Raw genomic sequence first — 14,709 nt, forward strand, 5'->3', positions numbered from 1 at the left:
TCCCTGCCCTGGAGTTAGCTCAGCACTTGGAAAAAGTAATCGAAAAGCAAATATTTTATAATGGAATATTAAGTGTTCTGTTTAATAGTATAAAAGGCTCTTCCAAGTGGTAAGGGACATCTCAGCAGCTATTATTTTCCTTAATGAAGTGCTTGGCTTTTCCCCTAGCAGGTCTGAAAAGAGGGTTTGAGCATTAGTGGGTGGGATCTTGGGCTGGGAGGAAAAGAGTTGGGAGAAAGGGCTCTGACCAAATGACAGACTTGGGAAGTGTATGCTCTTTAACTAGACAGACTAGTGTTTGGGATCTATTTTTTAAAAAATAATTAAAAAAAAAAAGACCTGCCATCAGGATTTTATCTGGTTTATGAATGCTCTTGGGCATTGTCTATATACTATTAATACTAAGCCAACTTGTCTGAAATTTCTACTGAAACTCTGTAGAGAACCCAGGGGAAATACCTTTTCCATCCTGATGCAATCATCAGTCTTGCCTTTCTCCCTTTGGCCCCATGGGCAGCCTCCATTCTGGTCAGTTTCCACTTCCCAGAGGGAAGCCAGACAATGATTGCATTTGCCAGAACTCTCCATGGCAAATGACAGTAACCTCAGCCCATACAACTTATTTAGAAAAGGACTTCTCTATCCTCTCTGCTTCTTTGGTGTTATCCTTATTCATTCACAGTGAAGAAAGGCTTTCTTCATGTAGTAGGTTCAGACCCACTGGAATTCATGGTCTTTAAGCTCCTTGACTCCAAATGTTCCAAACAGAAAAAATCCATGGAAGACCTCTGATTGGCCCAGCTTAGATCACATGTTCACCTCTGACCCAATCGCTGTAAGAAGGAGGAGGATGGTGATTGGTCTGCCTTCGGTTACATGCTCACCTCTGTGGCCAGAGGCCTAAGTTAGTGTGTTTTTTCCATTCCTGTTTCAGCGCACACTGGTCTGATTTTCAACAGCCAGCACTTACATCTCATTGCGAGAGGGCTCCTCTAGCTGCCAAAGCCCACTCAGCCCTCAAACATAGCAGGTTGGAAATTCTGAGGAATTAATGTCTGCCAGAAGCAGCCCTCAACCAATGCCTGATGGGAGGTGGTGTCTAAAATCTAAGAGCTCCCTTGCCCCTGGGTGGAATAATTCTGAGGCAGTATTCTACAACATTTACCCGAATTCCAGAGTGGGATTAAGCTCTGGTTCATCACAGTTGTGTCTAGCTTGTCAATGCATTCTTTAATTCCCTCTTTCTTGTCTTGCTCCCCCATGTCTTTTATACCAGTATTTCTTGAGACCACCTCACAAGTATGCTTGCACCTGAGTTCTTTCATCAGCAATGTCTTCTGGGGGAGCCAAATTAAGGCAGTTGTGGTTTTCAACTCAAACAGCATCACATGATTCAAATGGGGATGGAGAAGTTTGCCACGGGCAATGGAGGTTCTGAATACACAGAGACAATAGTTGTCCACTAAAAAAATATATATATATGATGAAAATTAAAAAGAAATAAAATCCCCAAACCAGAGCAGCAAAACAGCAAACAAAGAGGACTTACAGTAAGTTATTTCCCATAGGACCAGGACCTGGGTGCAGCCCGTGACTGGTCTGCCACACCCAGGAAAAGCGTACTGGCCCCTCATGGACCAGCTCTGGAAAGGAAAGTGCCAGAGGACCTTGGACTCAGGCTACAGTGAAGGCCGCACCATATGTAATACCCTTTCCACCATCATTTCATTAACCCTGGGCCATCCCCACCACCAACCCTAGCTGAATCCCAGGCTCACCCATCATGGCAGAAAGAGGCACCCACCTCCTCAGCTTCTGGCCAGAGGCTGCATTGCTTGGCTTATGATGGCTGACATTCCTACTAGATACCGGACTTGTGTGATGGTCTGGGTGTGCACAGTGATAAAAATACATTTACCTCTTTGTGCAGCAGTTACAACAGCCCTTCCTCTTTCCATTTGGGGTTATTGGTTTTCAAAACCAAACATATTCCATGTATGTCATAGAACAGGCTGGCTACAAAGCAGAGCTAGAGACAGGGCTCGAGGTGTGCATGACTCTGAAAGAGTCCTCTTCAGAAAACAACAAACAAAAACCTCTCGGGATGTGAGGGAAGCAAAATAGGGAAAGTAAAGGATCTTAACAAAGATGCATTCTCAGGTAAAGTCTACAAACGGGGTGATGGCCATAGCCCTTTGGCCAAATCCAGTGTCACCTGGGTTTGTAAATAAAGTTTTATTGGCACAAAGCCACGCCCACTACCTTGCGGGTTGTCTAAGGTGGCTTTGAGAAGTAGTGACAGAGACCATATGGCCTGCAAAGCTAAAATATTTACCATCTGACCCTCTTCAGAAAAGTTTAATGATGCTCTAGACTCACCCAACCCACTGGGAGCCCAGAAGCACCTATCCCTCTGTAAAGTTATCTACACCTTGAGGAAAGGGGGTTGCTCTTTTTATCCGAGAGCATCTTCTGGACACGGGGGCAGCTGTGAGCTATTAGCCATTGAGAAATGGGTGCACCTGCCTGGTAAAGGAGCACTTCCACGGCTCCGCCAGCATCTGCAGCAGTGTGCATCTGCACTGGCATGAAGCCGCAGGAGACCCATGTTTCCTGCCTGAAACTGAGCCGTTTTTCTCTCTCACCTGGACTACCACTCTCGCATTTCGCTCTTGCCTCCTGCCCACTCACCCCATTGCTCACGTGAAGATAATGAGGAAATGCTCTGGCCAAACATGGCTGGAGGTCAGGGGACATTCTTTAAGTCTGGGGACATGCCCTGTTCCCTCCAGCTTCCCGGCCTTCGCCCAGGCTGTTTCCTCTGCCTAGAACGCCCGCCCCAGCACCTTCTACCTTCCTAGACTCTCCCTCCAGATCTCAGCTCAGAGAACCCTTCCCCAAGGAGGCCTTCACGAACCCTCTCCCCATAAATCCCATTTTTCTCCAGTAGTCAGAATTCAATTTTTCTGTCTTTCTATATATATTTTTCCTGGCCTGTGCAAGCCACAGCATGCAAAAAAAGTATACATAGATTTTCTTTTTTAAAAAACAAAAATACTACATTATCTTTATTACTTTGAAACTTGCTTCCCTCCCTTAACAATGTAAACCATAAGAAACTATCCAGTTTGGTATGTATAAATTTAACTCATTTTTTCTAACAGCTGCATGGAGTTCTGTAATATAGATACACAATAAATTATTTAACAAATCCCATATTGATAGGAATTTGGATTGCTCCCATGTTTATTATTATAGTTTCATTTTACAAACAGTGGTGAAAAAAACCTCTCTGAACAAATAGCTTTACATTCTGGTGCTTCTACTTCTTTGGGTGCAATCACTAGATGAGGTATTTTTTGGTCAACATATACATGCATTTTAAGATTTAATACAGACTGACAAATTACTTTCTGAAAATGTAGCAAATTGCACACCCGCCATCAGCTTCTGAGATCACCCAATTGCCAATTTTCTTTCCAGAACCGGGGTCCCTCCATCCTTTTAATGTTTGCCAATCTCTTGGAGAAGAAATTGCTTTGGCCTGCATGTCCTTGGGGTTGCACACCTTTTTATACATACACTATTTTGATCATGAAAGTGACCCCTAACATGATGAGACTGTAGCGTTAATTTAGGGGCGAGGTGGTGACATTCTGTACTTGTCCTTAGAGTTGATGTCAAAAAAAAACACCCCATCTACCCTCAGCTGATCTCCAGGGGGCACGCCGGCTGTTCTCCCACCCTCACCGCCTGGGCTGGGGAGAACCCTGGACTTGCGGGGCTCGGTGAGGGTAGGGGCGGTAGATGGCTCGGCTCCGTCTGTAACCTTCTCCCTCTGCCTCTTCCCTTGCAGACCCCACCCAGATGAACAACGCAGTCCCCACCTCCCCGCTGCTCCAGCAGATGGGCCATCCGCATTCCTACCCCAACCTCGGCCAGATCTCCAACCCCTATGAACAGCAGCCACCCGGCAAAGAACTCAACAAGTACGCCTCCCTAAAGGCAGTCGGTAAGGGCCTCGGCACGCAGCTCCCTCTGGTTTCCTCCTCCTCCTTTTTCCTCTCCTTGTAGATTTCTTTCGCTTCAACTTTTTTTCTGACTCCTTTCTCTTTCTCACACTTTCTCTGTCTCTGGAACCCAAAACCCCTCAGCTGCTTTCTCTGACTCAGAGCAAGTCCTGCCCTGGGGGTGTGGGGGCAGGGTGGGGTGGGGTGAGGGGCACATGGGAACGCTGCTTCCTGGGGAGGACCTCAATGCTCACCTGTTCCAATGACAACTCCAACCTCTTCATCTTCCCTATCGAATCTTCAGGGGGAACCTAGACATAGACTCCAGGTCTGTCCTCTCAGGAATGCCTTGCCTTTAGTGTACAGCCCGTCATCCACTCAGCCAATCCCACCACCGAAAAGACAACACAGGCTGCCCATTCCTACCACAGGCAGCCTCTGTGCAGCAATATGTAAATATTTCTTAGGCTGGGCAATGTGGAGCTACTAGTATCAGACTTCTTATCAGGTGCCAGGGTCTGCATTCGAATCTACTCACCTCATCTCCTTTCCTCCCAGCAATCCAAACAGGGAAGTGCACTTATTATCCAATGTCCATATTAGTACATGGACTCAAAGAGGCTAATCTTATTTGCGCCCAAATCAAACAAGCTTTGGTGGCAGAGCAGAGACTCGAACCTGGGTTTTTATCACTTAGTACCCCGTGCTCACACCACTGCCCTCCCCCTTGCCGGCTCACCTTGAGCTCCTTCCTATCCCTCACACATGAAGGGTGTGACAGTGACGCAGGCTCCTGAACAAGTTGCTCATTAAGAAGTTCTCTCTTCTCGTAGGAGGAAGCCACAGCAAAGCCTGGGGTTCCTGAGTTGGGCAGGTCTGTAGCAATCTCAGGCTTCCCTGTGCAGTGGTTATCAATCATGGTTGCATATTACAATCACTTGAAGAGCAGCTAACACCAACCAATGTCCCAGCTCTTCCTTAGAGATTTTGATTGAATTGGTCAGGGATGATGCCCAGACATGGACAATTTCTTAAAAGCTCTCTAGAAGAGTTTAATGTGAAGCCAGAGTTGAGAACCATTGATGAAAAGCACTCCATCAGCCCAGTATCTAGGAAAACCAAATCCCATCCCAAGTGCTTGCTCCTAAATTCCTCCTCTAGATATATAAATCACACAAAACGTTACATTAAAAAATATAAGAGATGCCCATATGCAATGGGGCATTCTTCTCTTTTCCTTTCCACTGTGTCCTGTGAGTTCTCATAGGAAAGATCTTTCAGCCAGTCTTTCTACTTAACCCAGCCCTTCTCTGAGCTTATTCCGTGAGGAACTGGAAGAGCCAGACAGACTTGGGGTCAAACCCTATCTAGGCTACTTACTTCCTGTGTGGCCTCAGGCAACATTTACCCCCACTGTAGGTCTCACTCTTCCAAACTATAAAATGGGCCTAAAGGTGAGGCAAAATGAGAGGCAAAATGGAGAAGACTCATATTGTGGCTTGGCAAAGAATAAGTGTTCAATATGTATTAGTCACTGCCCACTGTCTTGTTACCAATAGACCCTAGATGAACCCTGTCCTGATTTATATCTCATAAATGCTCAGATCTGTAAACATTCTCTTTTCAAGTGGATTTGGCATTCAGAAGCCCCAGAGTAATGAAACAATTCACTTTGGGTAGGATTCCATTTTATCAATGTAGGTCCTTCTCTTCTTTAGGTATTTATAAGAACAGTACTTTCCACATGCTTTTGGTTCCTGGGAAGCTTTGGGCAGGTAGAAAATCCCACAAACCATGTGCTTCTTTTTTTTTTTTTTAATCCGCTTCTTATGCTCTTTTCTTCCCCCTTCCAAGCCCCTTAGAGTTGGGGTAGAAAATACTTTCTCTAGTATGAAATATCCTAGTTTCCTGGTAAACTATCATCAGAAACCAAAGTTCAGACATTGTCACATGCCTATGATGTTTGTGGCAACCATGATACACAGAAATCAGATTCACAAAACAAACATGTTTGTGTCTCATGTAGTGCCATACACAATCTAGGTGCTTGGTGCTTGTAGCAGAAGACTACCTTTAGGCATTCATATTCCCTGACCTCCAAGGATTTCCAGATGGAGCTGTTCAGAGAAGGGCTAAGACAACTTTATTATACCAAGGGCACAGGATGTACAGATGACACAGGCTTTTCTAAATCCAGAGCCTCATAAGACCTTACATACAATTTCCCAGATTTTGTGCTGAATTTCTATGCCTAAGTCAAATCTCATCACACCCCATGACAGAAGATTCCCTCCATTCTATATTGCATGCTTGCATAGTGTATGCACCCTAAGCATGTTTAAATAGACCAAAATATTACTAGGAAAGGATGAGAACTATTGCCTGGGAAAAGAAGGGCAAGATATATGTACCCATGTAATTGCTAAAGCTTTCATACACCATTTGGTAGCCCACCTCCCTTTTTGAGTCTTGCAGTTAGGCAATAGATAGTGTCTGCTGTTATATTTGACTCTTCTTTTGGCAATAAAAAAAAAAAACCCCAAAAAACAGCCATATGTCTTCTTCCTTTCAAATTGACCACACTACCCTCTGCAACTCATTCCTTTAACTTAGGCCCAATATCTCCTTCCTTCAACACCCAATAGTTTTTTGGATAAATAATGGATAGATACTCCAACAGAGGTCCTCGACTCTTTCAATGATTTATATCGGGTTCCTTTACATAGCAAATATATGCAGTGAATTTGGAATAAAATTTGCAGTATGACAATATATTCGACACTTTTGAGTAACACTTTCTTCCATAAATCAGGAACCCCTGAAATGCTTGTTAAATGAATGAATGAGCTTATCTTTGACAAGAATAAAGGAATAGCTGGGTTGTGTAGAAGTATCCCTATATTTTTAGAAAACTCAGAAGCTTCCCACTTGGAGAACCCTCTCCAATCCTGGTTGATGTGCCTCCCTTCTTCTCTGTCCTTCTCTCTGATTATTGTGGGAGCTCATGGGGTTTTATCTGACTCAAAGTTGGTCTTGTGAACCTCTAACAAATGGAGGGTCACTGAGGGAAAGACAGACTACCTGACCAAGGGGTTACCCAGGAGTCCAGCATCTGCCTGCACAAATGAAATGCAAATCCCATAATAAATGTTCTTTCAAGGGTTCTTTATTAAGGCATAATGTGATCATGGTGTGAATGATGAAATGCATTTCATTAATGAAATCATTACCACCCAGGAGAGAAGTTACTTCAAAAAATGGCTTGCTGTTGAAAGCTCTGCAACCTCTGATAACCAGAACCATTTTCTAAAAATTCATTCTAGTGAATAAAGGGCAGGTTGGGCAGCCATTAGGGTTAACTGCCAAGTTCAGAAATACCTCTGAGAAATAAATTTCTCTTAGGAGCTTTAATATTCAGAACACCCGATGGGTAATCAGAGACTCAGGCTTAGCCCAGACTCTCGCCTGGCTTATTTAGCTGTATGACTTTGACTCGGTCACTGAAGCTCACTGACCCCAACTGTCTTTGTGAAAAATGAAACTGAACCATATGGTCTCCAAGGTCCATTCTAATTTTAAAATTAGAAAATTAAGCAGTTCCACTCATTCTAGCTCAGAATACCTATGGGCCATTAAACATGCTCCTTTTATTCATTGCCAGGTAAAATCAGAAAGCTCAATTCTTTGAGGAAAAGGGGATTTAATTGTTGGCTGTTCCTGAGACAAATTCTGCCCAAACCTGCTTTTCTTTCTATTTTATGTTATTTTTGTTTGTTGAAATTATCCCCATTCTTGTTTAAAGAGAGCTCTTTCCTTCCTACAATTGAGGGACATGGGATCGTAGCATCTGATCCTATATATCATGTGGCCACAGAATGTTCTTTATTTCCAAGGGGATAACTGCCCAGCTATTGGTAATAAAAATGAGCACATGTTAGGAAAATGTCAGGGGCTAAACTGCATAGCACTCTGTACTAGAAGGTTTGATGGGGTTGAGTTATAGTCATTCAACTCATTAATTCATTTTCCAAACATTTTGTCTGGGTGTCCCTTGATGGTGGGTACCACTGAAGTACAGAACAATCTGTCCCACTCATCTGCATACCCCACGCACCCAGGATGATGGGAGGCAATAACTAAGGGCTCCAATACATATTTGTAAAACCAGTGAATGACACCATGTAGTTGCCACCACCTCAATGAAGGTGAGTGAGATCATCAGCAAGATGGCAGAAGGTAGCATGACATCTAGAATTGGTCAGGATCATCTTCAAGACCTAGCTCAGGCATTTATTAAGTAACTGCAGAAATGACAAACTTCTCAGGTCTTGGTTTTCCCAGATGCAAAATGGGGATAATAATAATACTACATCCCTAATATCTTGTTGGGACGACTCAATGATACAGTGCTTGACACAATGTTCAGCTCAATGGCCTGGCATATAGTCAGACTGCGGCAAGTACTGTAATATATTAGAATCTTCAGACCACAGCTGCTTGCTGGTTGTAGTCTTTCTCTAATCTCCAAGACACAATGCTACCTGGAATACCATGCAATTTTCCAGATTTCATTTTGGAGGGAGGATGTGCTGGATCCGCATTTTCCACTCCAGTTTGATGGGAAAATACATGATATGAAAGCAACTCATGTTGGGGAGCTGATCAAACAGACAGATAAACAAGCTAACAAAAAAACAGCAAATGACTTCTTGGACCTGTCCTAAGGGCCAGCAAATTGCCCATACCCTGACACTTCCCACATCTGTAGTCTGGACAATGAAGATTGATGCCCAGAAGTGTAAGTGTGTAATTCATCAAAGAAAGATTCAGTTTTGCTCAATTGACTCTCCTTACTAAGTTGGAAATGTGAGTTTAAACATTTTAGCAATATTTTCAGCCAAGGTTGAATTCAAGAACTTTGTTTTGCTATTGACTTGGCCAAAAGTTAACCTGGAAATTCAGGTAAGCACAAGCTCCCTTGCCGAAACTACCAGCGTGATGGATGCTTACTATGTGAGAGCCCACCTTGAGATTCCTCACAGGTTAATGTTTGTGGGGCAGATGTTTGTGAAAATCTCTCTGAGGTTGAACTTCTGATTCAGAGCAGGATGTCTTCTGCATCAATAAATGCAAAAAGACCACATGTTTTTTTGGTAGTTCCCAATGGTCCTTACGAACAGAAATTACCTGTATATTGGCATTTATCTCCTCTGGGTTCCATGTCCAGTTTTTCCTCTACATGTCTAAAAGTTTAACAATGTGGCTACCAGAGGTTCCTGCCTATGTGTCCTTTACAAGGTTTAGGGCAACCTGGGCCACTTAGTATAAGAAAGACATGGAAGATACCAGCGTCATGATAAAATGCTGAGGTGCCTATTTTTTTCTCATTCAAAATTTTAATAAGAAAATAGTTTCTCTACGGTCATTTGACAGACAAGTATAGCTATTTTGCCAGAATCATGTTATATTTTTTATACCACTTATTAAAATCCTACATCAATATACTTCAATGCGGTATAAACTCCGTCTTCACTCTTGCTGCAGGAATCATATACAAAATTCCTAAGAGAAATATGAGTTTGTTAGCCATGGGTTGACCTTTACTAGTTTAATTTTTTTTTTTTTTTATAATTAGGGTAGAAAGGAAGCTCATATCATTGAACTCTCAAACAACATGCTTCTGAGGGAAGCATTAGGCCCACCATTTTGCAGATATGGAACCAGGCTCAATAGAGTTAAGTAATTTTCCAAGAATCACACTTTAAATAAATGGCAGAACCAAGAGCTCGACTCAGGATTGCCTGACCCAGAATCCTATGTTTTTTCCATGAACCAATGCTATATTCCTGGCATCTGAAGAATGAAACCAGGAAAAGCAAGGTCGAGGAGGCCCATTCACACACCCTCTTTTTGTGGGTCAAATTTCTTTTTATTGTGATGTAACTCAGAATATTATCCGTTAAACATTTAGGGTAAACAATTCAATGGCATTTAGTACATTCATAATGTGCAACCATCCTCTCTATCACAGTCTGAAGACATTTTCCTTATCTTAAAAGGAAATCCCATCAACAGTGATTCCCCATCCTCCCCCACCCCAAGTCCCTGTTACCTACCAATCAGCTTCTCTCTCGTAAGGATTTACGTATTCTGGAAGTTTCATAGAGCCGAAAGGTGGAACAACCCAAATTCCATCAGTAGGCGAATGGATAAACAACATGTGGTCTATCCATACAATGGAACGTTATTTAGACATCAAAAGGAATGAAATATTGCTACATGATACAATGTGGATTAACCCTGAAAACATTTTGCCAAGTGATATGTCAGACACAAAAGGTCACACCTGGTATGAGTCCATCCCGTTTAAGCGGCATTTAATTTTTCACTCAGCATTCATTCATTTAATGCTCATTGGTGCTACCAAGCACATAGTAGGGCTTTAACTACATATTTATTAGCCCGTGTGCCATTTTATTGTGTCCTCATCACCAAGGGGTCTATGAAGCCAAACTTGTCCCTGCCTTGTCAGAGCTGAGCCCTGTCTTAGGTACTGGGGACAGAAGAGATGAAGGCATGGCTCCTGCCTTCAAGGCAAACTGATGGATTTGGTGGAAGATCTGGGGCAGCATCACGATTTCCAGATGTCAAAGTCTCTGGCTCAGAGGGAGATAAAACATCAAGTTATCCTTGGGCTGAAGGAGAGTTGGTCACACTTAATTTTAACCTTGTCACCCTTCTGCTGTCACTCCAATTTTCCCTCTGTTTGAGTGATGAGAGTGTAGAGTTCAGATCCACAGGGGGAATGTGGCAATTTGAGTGTCTTTGGCATGCCTGGGAGGCCAACCAGAAAAGTTTAAGTGGAGCCGGATCTGTGCTCTGTAATCATTCAGTTCACAGACTGTTCCCCATGTTGCCTCTCAGCTGGCAGCCCAATATATCTCTGGAAATTATACAGAAATGTGGAGGACTTGGACTTTCCAATAGATTCCTAAGAAAGGAAAGGCTAACTAGTGGCATCTGCCTATCAGCCAGGCCTCCAGCCAATGGGCAGAGGCTGCCTGTGGACACATGGGCAAGTTTGCCAAATTCGAGTGAAATCCAGTCTTCCAGAGAAGGCCTGTTGAGGAGCAGGGTGGATTGTGCCAAGGGTTGCTCACCATCCATGACCTTAGGATTCTGCTAAAAAGGTGAGACCCCCTGAGGGCTCCTTCAGTACACGTGAGACAGAATTTCACTTAGAGAAACTGATTTATCACCCAAATGTCTGGCACACATCTGTTCCACAGAGCATTGTATAATTCATTGTGGGATTCTCAGATAACTTGATTTGATCCTTTTTGTGTTTAGGGGGCGTTTCCACATCATAGAAAGAAGGACAATGTGGAGAAAATGGACTTCCCTATTCAGCTTGCCACCCAGCACTTAGTGTTGCCACTAGCAGTGCCTGTCTCAACCTTGAATTTGGAGCCAATCCTGTGTCCCTTTTCAGGACGGTGATGACAATAGAACGGGAACACCCATTCACCTCTGGTCAACAGAGTGTTGGCCTTAGCCAAAGTGACCTCCTGTAACTCACGTTTTCCTGTCTCTTTTAGAGGGCTAAAAACTTAGAGCTGGATTTACTGCCTAAGAATACTCTTCTAACACGACTGAAAACATTTAGGCCCTTTTCCAGGTCCTCTTTTGATCCGTCAGGCTGTACCTTGACACTGCCTTAAGGCCTTGCTGGAGGAGGCACAGGTCATGGCCTTAGTGGCATTTGCATACCTGTTCCTTCTCCCTGCTCCCTGGTATCCCAAGACCCATTCCCCCTTGGAGGCTATACCTGGGGCAGCCAGCAACAGCCCCCAGGTATGAGGGTGCAGAGAACATGGGGAGCCTGGCAAGCCTATCAGCATCTCTCAATTGTTATTTTTTAGGAAGTTGTGATGGTGACTGGGCAGTGGCGACACTTAAGTCACCCAAAGGTACCGTATGGCTTTTTCTAGCTCATCTGTCCAGGTGTTGTCAGATTACAAGTGAATGAATAAAGCCTCAGAAAAGTCCTGGTGCCCGTGTATCATCCAGCACGCACGTGTGTCTGCGTTCAGTGGCCCTTGCAAGTTCGTCTAAGTTCAAGTGTGTAGGTGTTGTGTGTGTGTGTGCATGGGGCCAGGGGTATGGTTTGTCTGTGCTTGGGGGCAGTTGTTGAAGATTGTGCTGTACCCTTCACTTCACAATACTCGTTGCCTGAAGGAAAATGCCACTGCCAGAAACTGCCTGGTGTGGGTTGAATTGTGACCCCCAATACAACATGTTGAAGTCCTCGTCCCCAATACCTCAAAATGTGACCTTACTTGGGAGTAGGGTCCTACGTACAGATGGAATTAGGCAAGTTCCAATGAGGTCATCCTGGAGTAGGGGGCCCCTTAGCCCAACATGACTGATGTCCTCATGAGAAGAAGCACAGATAAGAGGAGGCCACGTGGTGACGGAGGCCATGTTTGGAACCCCCAGAAGCTAAGAAGAAACTAGGAAGGCTTCTCTCCTACAGACTTTGAACTTGTAGGCTCCAGAACTTTGAGACAATAAAGTTCCACTGCTTGAAGTCGCCCTGTTTTGTGGCATTTTGTTGCAGCAGCCCTAGGAGACTAGAACACGCTCCCAGGTAGGATACCCAGGAGATGTTTGTTTTCCTCAGAGAACCGCAGTGGTAAGCAATTGCTGGGGACAAAGCACAACTTCTAAGGGAGAGGCAGAGGCACATTATTTGCCTGGGGTCCTGTGAATGGTTTGCCTTTTAGCAATCACGCAGCCATTTTCAGCTCTCCTGAGGCAGGTGGGGAGCAGCAAGGGTTGTGGAGCTGGTTGACTTGAGTCTGTGACTTACGACTGGGTTCCCAGGTGGCTGGGTTCCAGCAGTAGCTACAATTTATTCACTCCCTACTCTGGGCCAGGCAGCGTGCTGGGCCCTGTAAGTCCGTTTCATCATTTAATTCTCCATTAACCCTGTTGTGTGGATATTGTCATTCCCATCAGAGACAAGGCAGGGATGTGTGAGTAAGGGTAAGTCACTTGTCCAAAGTCAAGTAGCTGGTAAGTAGAAGTTGAACCGTGTCTGCTTGACTGGGAGTAGCTCTTTCCAGAGCAGACTTGAAACTCCATCTCTTTCTTCACTCCTCAGACTTTCTTGAATTTGGTGGGGGGAGGAGGTAGCTCACCCAAGGAGGTGGGCCTAGAGCTTGCTGTCCTTGAAGTCAGAGAAGAGATTTGCCGGATTCTAGGCAGGTACTGGCCTGGCCATTTTGGTATTCTCAAAAGCTCATTCTGGCTTCCAAGTGGAGACCGGGTTAGGGGAGGGTGGATTAGAGTCAGAGACATGCATTGGGAGGCTCTTACCTTTATCCAGGTGGGTGTGACTTACACTGGGGCAGGTAGAAGGTTGAGGAAAGAGAATGGAATGGCGGGATAATTAAGAGCCAGCCTGCAGAATGTGAGTAAAGGGGAGGGAGGAGAAGGCAGCAGGAGGCCAGTGGTTCTTACATCTGAGCCTCTTGAGGTGCTTCAGTAGCACCTGGGGGGCCTTGCTAAAGCCCAGATGGCTGCACCCCACTCTCAGAATTTCTGATTCCCTAGGTCTTGGGTGGGCTCAGGGAATTTACTTTTTGAGCGGGTTCTCAGGTGATTCGGCTGCTCTGGGGAGGCACGCTGTGAGCACCACTGCAGTAGAGGCCTCTTGCTGGGTATCTGAGGCCCTTGGATTAGGTCTCCACGTATCTTCTGTGGGCTGAGGGTTCCGAGGAGATGGGCTTGACCAGGGTCCCAGGGACTCAGAAACACCTGGGCTCCGGGTGGTCGCCGCATTTCCGTACCCACATGTCTCTAGTAAGAATCCCTTGACCACCCAGTTGTCTCGAGGGAGACAGGTGTTGAGGCCTTGCATTAGATAATAACTGTTCACGTGTCAAAGTCCATTTTTAGAAAAGCAAATAATTTGGAACATGGCAGACCTACTAATTTGAGGTATTAACTTTTTTTTCCTCCCTTGTGAAAAACAAAGCCATTATGATCCCCGTGACAGCGTGGGGAGGCAGTCAGCTTCCTTGTCCTTAGGCCAGCCTGTTGTTGCCTGACTATTTCAGGACAGGTCAAAAGCGTGGGCTGGAAGCTGTTTATTACCCACACCGGGCTGGCTCCACCTGCCGTGATAAATGCTTCTTTATTTATCCTGCCTTCTCTGGGGAGGAGAGTTGGGGTCCACAACAGGGCCAGATCCAAGTTCCTTTGGGATCATCGATCCTCCGTTTAGTGTTCTCTACCTAGTCTGTAGACCCTGCAACGAGCCTGCAGAGTTTGTATGTCCACTCCCCATCTCTGCCACCTTCTAAAAGGAGACAGGCAAGCAGAGTGTGATGGGCTTAGAATCAGATACACCTGGGTTTCAATTCTGCCCCTCCCCCCTAACTTAAGGAAGTGTGTCAACTCTCAGCAAATCACTCACCCTCTCTGAGCCCCTATTTTCTGATCTATGAGTGGGGATGATAATATTACCTACCTACTGGGTTGTTCTGAGGCTAAGATGACTTAACATGGAAAACACAAGTCACAGGACTGGTGTAGAGAAATGCCCAAGGCTCTACTGGTATGGCCATTACTATTATTATTAGGTGAGCACATTAAAGGCTCTGAGAAATCCCATGGTAATAAAATCTGTTAA

General features: G+C 44.7%; 1 protein-coding gene across 3 annotated transcripts in view; it reads left to right on the forward strand.

The window, feature by feature from the left end:
- Positions 1 to 14,709, forward strand: part of SHISA9 (shisa family member 9) — a 282,576-nt gene that overhangs the window by 251,500 nt on the left and 16,367 nt on the right. For 2 of the 3 annotated variants that reach the window (XM_071211344.1, XM_058286441.1), the window contains one exon: positions 3,857 to 4,012. In XM_071211344.1, coding sequence (XP_071067445.1) covers positions 3,857 to 4,012 — 156 coding nt within the window. Of the gene's footprint in view, positions 1 to 3,856; positions 4,013 to 11,932; positions 11,981 to 14,709 lie in introns of all 3 variants that reach the window. The other variant, XM_004466620.4, reaches the window with a different exon arrangement.

Source organism: Dasypus novemcinctus, chromosome 23 (assembly GCF_030445035.2).
Source record: "Dasypus novemcinctus isolate mDasNov1 chromosome 23, mDasNov1.1.hap2, whole genome shotgun sequence".
NCBI classification, from domain to species: Eukaryota; Metazoa; Chordata; class Mammalia; order Cingulata; family Dasypodidae; genus Dasypus; species Dasypus novemcinctus.